The 10174-nt window shown below is 41.7% G+C and overlaps 1 protein-coding gene across 1 annotated transcript in view; it reads right to left on the bottom strand.

The window, feature by feature from the left end:
• DNAH5 (dynein axonemal heavy chain 5) overlaps positions 1-9901 on the bottom strand; it is a 210324-nt gene extending 200423 nt beyond the window's left edge. Inside the window, exon 1 of the mRNA XM_033111135.1 lies at positions 9621-9901. Coding sequence (XP_032967026.1) covers positions 9621-9677 — 57 coding nt within the window. The 5' untranslated portion in view covers positions 9678-9901. The remainder of the gene's footprint in view (positions 1-9620) is intronic.
• Positions 9902-10174: the final 273 nt, after the last annotated feature.

Below are 10174 nucleotides of genomic sequence, written 5' to 3' on the forward strand. Positions count from 1 at the left end.
ATAGAACACTAACACTAATTATTCTATTTTTACTTAAACATCACAGAGGAGAAAAACCTCCAAGGCAGTTTATGACTACAAAGCAAATTATCGATGTGCTTTTTAAAGTAAATATTTTCAGAGCTATATTAAAGAGCATGTTCGGCATTAAGTATGTTGTCACATACACTGATTGTTCTGTCTGCTAATGAGAAGTAGCATGAAGTAAACCCCAGTGCCGTGTAGATGAAAGACCACAACGATGATCAATCTCAACTTTCACTGACTTGTACTCAGGTATCCTGGTACCATGAGGGACTTTGTTTTTTGTTTTACTACCACAAAAAAGTCAATAATGTCAAGCAAATATTTAGTGATCAGACCAGTACATTGTCAGTCCATGAACTTAAAGCTGCAGCTTTGTGGCTGCTAGGGAACTGCAGCAACACTTGTCAGATGACTAGCTGTCTAGTGGTGGCTTGGCCTGCTGGCCTTTGAAACGTCTAGGACGCTTACAGAGAGAGGGCAGGGTGGGATTAAGAAGGAGAGAGGCAAACTATGGAATTTGGGTTTTTTAAGAGTCACATTCATATTGTTTTGCATTGCATGAACAAACACAACTGATGGGGGTGGGGAAGGTGGCCAGAAACCTATCTGATGTCCCAGGAAATCTGGAACATATGATTAAAACATTTCTGCAATCTGGTGACAAGGTATATTACTACTGCCTTGGAATGAAAGAGTGACTAATGTGCTCTCTCACATGAAATAGATGCTGCTTCCAAGGTGAGACAATTTGATGTAGACAAACGAGCCTGGGTGTCAGAGTGGGGTCACAGGTCCCAGTGCCAGCTCTGCCACTAATTGCAAGCCCTTGCCTCTGCCATTTAACCTCTCCAGGCTTCAGTTTCCACAACTCTAAAATCAAAGTGTGGTACCAGGTGACAGCGAAGCTCCATTCCTTCTCTAACCCTGGAGCCATTTTTCATTGGTTCAAAAGTCAACACAGACCAGAGAACTTGAGATTTTAATGCATGAATCCCAACAAAGACCCACTGTCATGCTCTTTCACAATAAAACTCTGTGACTTCTTCTTATGACAAACCCATCCACCCATTTTTTTTTCTCTTTAACTGGAGAACCCAAACCCAACTCTACATGTTTGTGTCCGTAAACTGTGTATGAACTACACACGTGTCATTTTGGCTCAAGGTTGATAACCCTCCACTACATGAAAGACCTCACCCTCATGGTTAAAAGGGAGAGAAAAGCCCAAACTTTGAAGGTATCTGTGAAGATTAAATTGGGTGCAATCCTGAGATAATAACACTAAGTCAACCAGCACTTGAATTAAAATGGCAGGGCCAAGGCTTTCACCCTGGACATCAAACTTCAGGTAAAACAAAACATTCTAATGATGATTTTTTTAATTGCACATATGTTTAAGCTCCCTCCGTCCTTGGAAAGCTGGGCCCAGGTAGCAGTTGCCTCAGACCCAGGCTCTCCCCACTGACAACACAGGCAGCCAAAAGTGGACGGAGGATGGAGCCTTCAGGTCCAGGAGCCCCTTTCCGGCTGAGCAGGGACACCCTTTCCCCAACCTTCAGAAGGGCGTCAGAGGACATTTTGCTCTGTTTGCCCTGGTTGTATTGTTAGGTATGGATGTGCTAATCATCATTTGCTTACTGTGCTTAGGTTACATGGTCACAAAAGCCCTAGGAAGCAGACATTATTATCGCCAGACAAGGAAATCGAGACTATGAACCATTAGCAATTTTTCCAAGTGGCAGAATTGGAAACCAAGCTCTGATGCGTGTGCAGGGCCACGCCTAGACATGCGGTGTCCCAGACGGCTAAGAGTCTTGCACCCATTCAAATTATTCCATAAACATTTCTTCTTTAAATCCACTCAAGGGCTATGGAGGGCACACAGTGGGGAGACCCCATATACATTGCATGGCTTACAGAAGGAGTTGTGGGTGGAAACTGGAGTTAACGAGCACCATTCTCTGAGTTACACTGGTGACATTTTAGTGCCAGGATGGACTGTTGCCCAGCTGGCATGCCCTGTGTCCAGCTCTCCCACTGCACTCCTGTGTCTCAGCAAATGGTAACCCCCCCGCACCTCACTGTCATCTCCTAAAAGTGCATAGAAGGTGGGTCCCCCGATGGGGCAGCCAGTAGGCCAGCCTCCATGCTTCTCCCTCTCCTGGCTGAACAACTCACTTCTATCCTGTTCTCCTGTACACTATATTATCCCATACACGCCAGGCCCACATACGATGCCTTTGCACAGGGAAGCGTGTAGGTCCAGGAACAGGTTCCGCAGGTAAAAAATAGTGCTTTGTTTAAAAAAAAAAAAGTTTTTCTAGGTTGACGTAATTAGCCTTGTCGCAGGTCTGAATCTGAAAAAGGGGGAAAGATCTGTTTTAATGACCGTCTGGGGCGTATTTTTGAATACATATATTTCTGTCTGTTTGATTCGGGTGTTTTGTTCTTTCCTGTAAACGTATGCACATAGCATGTAAGAAACATAGTGGAAGAGAGGAGAATACAGATTAAAACCCCCACTGGAGATAACTGTAAATAATGTGGAGGCTGTGAGTTGCGATTGAAACTCCTTCTCTTAGGTGACCACACTGAAAACTTCTGGGACTGATTTCGCTTTGGCTCTTAATACCAATGTCAGTGTCAAGTCCCCAGAGAATTCATCACCTGAGGAACCTAGTGCTAAAAAGGCCAAGGATGTAGCTTTGCTCACCTTAGGCCAGTTCGCTTCACTGTTCCATTTTCCCCAACTATGGACGAATCAGGGCACATCCAGGAGCAGAAGGGAAAATTACTCAAAGTGTATGCCGAGCTGAAAGGCCTTATTAGCAGTACAATATGTATTATTTTTCTTTTTTTTAAGGAGGATACCCAAAGGGCTGGTTTAGCTCACCTATCTAATATATACATACATACATATATACATATACATATATATATATATAATATATATATATAATCTGATCCTGCTTATCTCCTGAGCAGCAAAATAAATGTCTCACCATCCTATAACAGTTTCAGCCCCATAGACAGTGATGTATTTGGATTTTTGCAGTATCTCCAGTATGCAGCACAGTACGTAGTAGAGCCTCCATTGATCGCTAATCAGTGGTAAATTAACCAAATTAATCATTTTACAAGTCACTCAGGTAATCAAAGGCTGGAACAATTTATTTCAGCTCAATGTGAGTCTATGATGGCAGTCTCTGACTCCAGTCAATAAGCTCCTAGGTCTTCCATGGTGTTATAACTCCAGGGTAAACCACTGCACAAAATTCTACCATTAGTCTGGAGGATAACGCTCTCTCTCAGTTCACAGCACATACAGTTCACCTCGCGTAGCCTACCTCCCATTTAAATGTGCTGAGTTATGGAAACCGAGAAGAACAGCAGTTCTCCTACTCATGGGCATTTAGAACCATATCTACAAAGTTAACCCCATTTCCTTGTCTTCCAACAAAGACAAGCATCCCTCTTTGTCTCCCAGCATTTTCCTTTCAACCCACAGGGCCCGGTTCCTCACTGGGAGAGGCTGCTTTGTGATGCTTCCTGGACCCTCCGAACCTGGTCTTTCATTGGCCGGGAGAACCACAATTTAGCAACTCTCTGCTCCCAACCGTGCTATTTCCCTCTTGCCTTTTCTTCCTCCCCTTTCATTTCATGTCTCCAGGTGAAGGGCCACAGCTGCAAAAGAACCACTGTACCTCCTTCCCACCTCAAGAGCACTTCAGCAAAGTGCTTTCTGGAAGGGAAAGACACTCCAGGCTGGCTAATCCACTCACAGCAGGTGCTACAGGAAAGCCCTCCCTTCTGTCACAAGAGCCGCACTTCCTCTCCACTGCAAAGAGAGAGCACTTAAACGGAGAAGGTCCTGTCAGTTTTCTGGTGTCCTAAAGAGTAAGCTCTGGGATCTTGTCTATTTTCGCTGTAGTTTCCAGGGCCCCTAAGTCACCCCCATTTACTAACTCCCTTACCTGTCATTCTTTCCAAGCAAATAAAGATCCCCTCTCTACCTTTTACTACATGTGGATTTTTCACCCGAGCCGACCCAAAATTTCCTGTAGGGGTAGGCCCATCACCACACCCACTTCTGCCCCCAACATTCCATCATCCAAATTCTAACCTAGAGTTTGTTTTCTGCACACCAAGTTCCTGGACCTGCTCGAGACAGTGGATCTTCACGGGGCCATATATTCTATATTCCCTCCAACGCCACCATGGTTTTACTCCAAAATCATGTTTTACTAGATTCTTACAGAATTCCAAGAGCCCCCTCTGGCAGCAGGGACCATGTAATTCAATTTCACCTACATACTAAAAAATATACGTGTCACCATTCACATTATATATGACACAAGGGTGAAATTCCCAAACTTCCCTCATCCATCACAATAAACCAGTGCTTAAAGCTGGCTGCTCATTAGAACCTCTTGGGTGCTTTAAAGGCCTGATGTCTGGGGCTCCCACCCCCAAGAAATCCTGACTTCTCTTGTCCAGAGAGGGGCCGCAGTAGTGCTATTTCTCAAAAGCTCCTCTGGCGATTCCAAGGTGCAGCCCAGCCTGAGAACACTGCTCCAGAGGAAATCACTGTACAAATTGTTCATCACGGGTTAGTACTGCCAGGTTCTCACTTAAGGGAGGAACTTAAGAAAGTCCAAGGACATAAATTTTGGGTCCCTCTTTTTTTCTTTTTCCTCATTAATGGAGTTGTGCAAACCTTGGTAGGAAAAACTACTTTGAACTCCAACATCCACGAGCCCTGGAAGTGTTCTTCCCCACCATGTCATGGACCACAGCACCTGGCCCCAAACAGGCACTCAACAGCTATTTGTGGAATGGGTGAATTTCACACTTAGAGGCACATTCTCCCAGGGTCTGGCAATGGTGTGATTGCCATATGGGCATCTTGGGCTTTGACTCATTCAGCATCAAGGGTACTCACTTAGGCCACAACAAATGGTACGTGTCTACTCCCCACTCCCCAGCTACACCCTCGAGCTTCCTGACACTTTTGACTTCGTGTATGTGAAATGTGTTAACCGGTCCAAACACGTCTGGGCCTGATTAACAGACGATGCTGAAACCGGTTTGGCTATTTTGCCAGAAAATAGCAAAACTGACATCCTTCCAGCTTGCAAAAGATACCTGAGAGCAAAGGTTCTTTTCTGTCTTGGCTCCTCCTGTGCCGCCCAGGGAACAATGGCCGCCCCCCTGCAGCGTTTCTGAGCAGGGGAAGGAGTTCTGCCTCCCCAGAGGAGCAGCCCTCTCTCTCCCCCACAGCGGAGAATCACTGTTTAGAGAAACCTAGCAATCTGCAATCTGATGACAAACACTCCCTCACATCAAAACATAGAGTGCAAAGCATGACCATACACGTCTGTGCAACGGGGAGCCAACTCGCCTCCACTTTTTTTTTTTTTAATTTTTTTATTTATTTATTTTTTTAATTTATTGGGGTGACAATTGTTAGTAAAATTACATAGGCGTGCAATTCTGTATCACATCATCTATAAATTACATTGTGTGTTCACCACCCAGAGTCAGTTCTCCTTCCATCACCATATATTTGATCCCCCTTACCCTCATCTCCCACCACCCCCAACCCCCTTACCCTCTGGTAACCACTAAATTACGTTCCCCAGATTAATTTTCAAACCTCGTGGCCATCTTGTGGTTACTGATTGTTTTCTAATCCCCTCCATTTTAAAGCCAGCTTGCAATGAGGTGAATTTAAGTCAAGGCGACTATCGTAAATCTTTCCTTTTCTTTTCCCCTCAAAGTCAACAGAGTCAACGAGCAAAATTACATATTTCAGTTTCATGTTAAGGGAGGAAAGAAAAACAGAATCTGTAAGTGTGGAGTTTGTGTCCATTGTACACCTGTAAGTTGGTACTACACATTCTTCATCTATGAGAAAAGCAGAAAGCAGGCAGACATCATATCTGGACTATATTTCTGCAAATAAGTCAGTAAATATACACAAAATAATTTCAAATTTTTTCATTGAAAAGCATCTGTGTGTATTACAAAACAAAAAGGATATATGGCTTGACTTTTCTAAACCCACAGGGCTTATGGCACATTTGGTTGTTATTTGCATGTATATTCTGGATAAAGTTAATTATTTTATTATATAACCTAATTATAATATAGCATCATTACAGTAAGAGTTCCAGACCAAGGTTAAATATAGAGAGATTTATAGTTTTTAAGTTAAGTAGTTTTGGAATCTTTGTCATTGATCATTTTAGGTCACCATATTATAATTTAATACTTTGTCATATAAGTGCATTAAATAGAATATGCAGTCATTATTTACATAATATACTGCAACATTAAAGTAATTCTGTGAATATCATACTTCAGTGCAATGAACAGAATGGCATCCTAAATATATAAATGAAACCTCAAAAAAACTTAAGTTTCCCAGAAAGGTAGCTTGTACCAAGGAAGACAAGAATTCATTAATTATACTCATAATTTTATCATTGATTTTAATGTTTTAGACTTGGTAGTAAAGTACAGGAAAATTGTTTAGGTATGTCAAAAGTTTACTTCGTTCAATTAATTGCACAAGCATAAATGAAGAAGTACTAGTACCAGGTGCTGTGTTAAGGGGAGACTATTTAAAAACGTAGAGAACAATATCGTTGTCCTGCAGGAACTCACAAACTAGTGAGGTAAAGAGACACGGGGACAAACGTCACTTCACTACAGAGATGTGACGAGGACTCTAGCAGACATAAAAGTAAGATGCCTCACCTCTTCAAAGTGTCAGGAAGGCTTCACAGAAGACAGAAAAATAAACAATCCAATCCAAAAAAACGGGCAGAGGACCTGAAGAGACATCTCTCCAAAAAATACATACAGATTGCCAATAGAAATACAAAACGATGCTCAGCTTCGCTAGCTATTAAGGAAATGCAAATGAAAACCACAATGAGATACCACCTCACACCTGTCAGATGGCTATTATCAATAAGACAAGTAATAACAAGTGTTAGAGAGGTTGTGGGGAAAAGGGAACTCTCGTGCTTCAGTGTTGGTGGCTCTACAATTGGTATAGTTGCTGTGGAAAACAGCATGGAAGTTCCTCAAAATACTAAAAATAGAGTAATCATATGACCCAGCAATTCCAGTCCTGGGTATTTACCCAAAGAAATCCAAAGAACTAATTCAAAAAGATATGTGCACCCCTATGTTCATTATTTACAATAGCCAATACCCGGAAGCAATCTAGGTATCCATCGATAGACAAATGGATAAAGAAGAGGTGACATACACAATGGAATATTACTAAGCAATAAAAAAGAATGAAATCCTGCCATTTGTGACAACATGGATGCACCTAGAGAGTATTATGCTAAGTGAAATAAGAGAAAGACAACACTGCATGATTTCATTTATATGTGGAATTTTTTTAAAAATCAAAATAAACAAAAACAGACTCATAGAAACAAAGAACAAACTGATAGTTGCCAGAAGGAAGGAGAGTGGAGGGTGGAAAAGGTGAAGGGGTATATAGTCAATCATGGTGTGATGCCTTTGCAGGGTGGCAGGTGGTTCCTGGGCTTCATATGGTGAGTACATCATGAGATATACAAAGGTCAAATTACTATGTTGTACACCTGGAACTACGTTTTTATTAGTTTCAGGTGTACAGAGCAACGTACTACTTAGACGTTTACATCCCTCACAGAGTGATAACCCCCCCAAGTCTACTACGATGTCTACCCGTCTGACATCGTATATAGCTGTTACAATACCATTGACTATATTCCCTATGCTGTACTTTACATCCCGTGACTATATATATAATATATAATATATATATATACTCATATATGTGTGTGTGTGTGTGTGTGTGTGTGTATACATATATATTTAATTATAGTTCACATTCAATATTATTCTACTTCAGCTTCAGGTGTACAGTGCAGTGGTCAGGCATCTACACAATCTATGAAGTGATCCTCCTGATAAGTCTAGTACCCATCTGACTTACATAATCTTTACAACATTATTGATTATATTCCCCATACTGCATTTCATATCCCAGTGATTATATTGTCACTACTAATTTGTATTTCCTAATCTCTTCACCTTCTCCCCCATCCCCACCCCTCTCCCATCCAGCAACCATCAGTTTTTTCTCTATGTCTCTGAGTCTATTTCTGTTTAGTTTGCTCACTTATTCTGTTCTTTAGATTCCACACATAAGTGAGACCATATGGTATTTGTCTTTCTCAGTCTGACTTATATCACTTAGCATAATATCATCTAAGTCCATCCATGTTGTTGCAAATGGTAAGATTTCATTCTTTTTTTATGGCTGAGTAATAATCCATTGTATAAATGTACCACAGTTTCTTTATCCAATCGTCTATGGATGGGCATTTCTGTTGTTCACATATCTTGGCTATTGCGAATAGGGCTGCAATAAATATAGGGTGCATATATTTTTTTGAATTAGTGTTTTGGATTTCTTTGGATAAGTACCCAGGAATGGAATTGCTGGGTCATAAGGTAGTTCCATTTTCAATTCTCTGAGGAGCCTCCATACTGTTTCCCACAGTGGCTGCACCAACTTGCAGTCTCACCAACAGTGCACAAGGATTCCCTTTCTTCCACATCCTCTCCAGCATTTGTTGTTTGTTGATTTATTGATGATGGACATTCTGACCAGAGTGAGATGGTATCCCATTGCGGTTTTTACCTGAAATTAATATTGTATACCAACTATACTTTAATTTAAAAAAAAAATGAGTAAGTGCCTGCAAGCAACAGAGTTTAGGGGCTTGGCAGGAAGACACTGACTTTGGGAAGGATCAGAACCATGGAGCTCGGGGTAGTGGAGGGTGGCTGGTGTCACAGTACTTAGAAAATGCAGAGACAGCATTTCTGTTTTGCAGTGAAAGAGTAGGCTGCTAGGCTAGACGGAATCATCTGGACAGTTGGGGATGCATAAAAAATACAGTGATCGGGCCCGGAGGAAACAGGGGTTAATGTTGAGATCCGAAGCCCAGGGAAACCTCCATTTTCTTCTGACATTAGGTAATTGGCAGTGAAGAGGGTTCCAAATCCCTCTCTATACACCTGCATAATAAAAACTGCTGACTGACCCTGTGCTAGAGAAGCTTCAATGTGATTCGAAACGTCCATCATTGCATCTCCCAACCTGTGCATTTCCTCATTTCCAGGTGGGGTATTCATAGACTCTAGAAAACTCGCAGCCCAGAATCTGCCTTAACGATCTCCCATCACCAACAAAAGCTTACAGATCTCAAAGACTGGAAAGCACCCAGAATGTGTTTTCCCTCAGACAAGCATCACCCCAAAAGATGCAGTGTGTATTTCTACAACTAGTTATAGGTTAGGTGGCCATGTGCAAAAAAGCTTAAGGATGCAAACCCTTTTTTCATTTGAAATATCAACATGTTGCCTTACGCACTATCCAAAAATTAGTAGACAAAAATGTTTCCCACAATTTCATCAGTGCATAACTTTGAACTTTTTTAAGGTATTTTTCCACACAGGTGTGAGACATGATAATCTAAGACACACATGCAAGCTTATAGGCAACAGCTTCTTACCGTTAAAACACGGGTGACACTCTGCTTCCAGAGCTGTCTCCTACCGATCCTAAACATTGCCACCACAATCTGCTCAGTTTCTGGACTCTTCCAGAATGATCTTCTAACTCCTGGGAGACCTACTCAGCATCCAACAGGCTTGCAAATGAAAAGTCCTCTGGAGGACCTGAAGTTCGCTTTTACATTGCTAATTTGCATATACTGTTCACCAGATACAACAAATAAAAATTAAAAGTTCATCTAGACCATTCAAGTGTTCCTTCTAGAGTCTCTCCCCTGGAGCCTCTCCCGTTCCAAAGCCTTGTGTTGTTAGGGTAATACTGTTTATATGCTGCACAGTTTAAACATGCCTCATACTCATGTTTATCAACCTATCAAAGCATTCGAACCACTCAGTTGTGACACAACTTGTTCTGACATCCATTTAATTCTATACACTGCCCAACAATGAGCTTGGAGTCAATAGAGATAGTTGACTAATTCCTTTGAACAGGGAGAAACTTCAAACCATATCAAAAGAGAATGCAGAGAAGCCACAGCTCTGAATAAATTGC

The sequence above is a fragment of the Rhinolophus ferrumequinum genome, chromosome 7 (genome assembly GCF_004115265.2).
Source record: "Rhinolophus ferrumequinum isolate MPI-CBG mRhiFer1 chromosome 7, mRhiFer1_v1.p, whole genome shotgun sequence".
NCBI lineage: Eukaryota > Metazoa > Chordata > Mammalia > Chiroptera > Rhinolophidae > Rhinolophus > Rhinolophus ferrumequinum.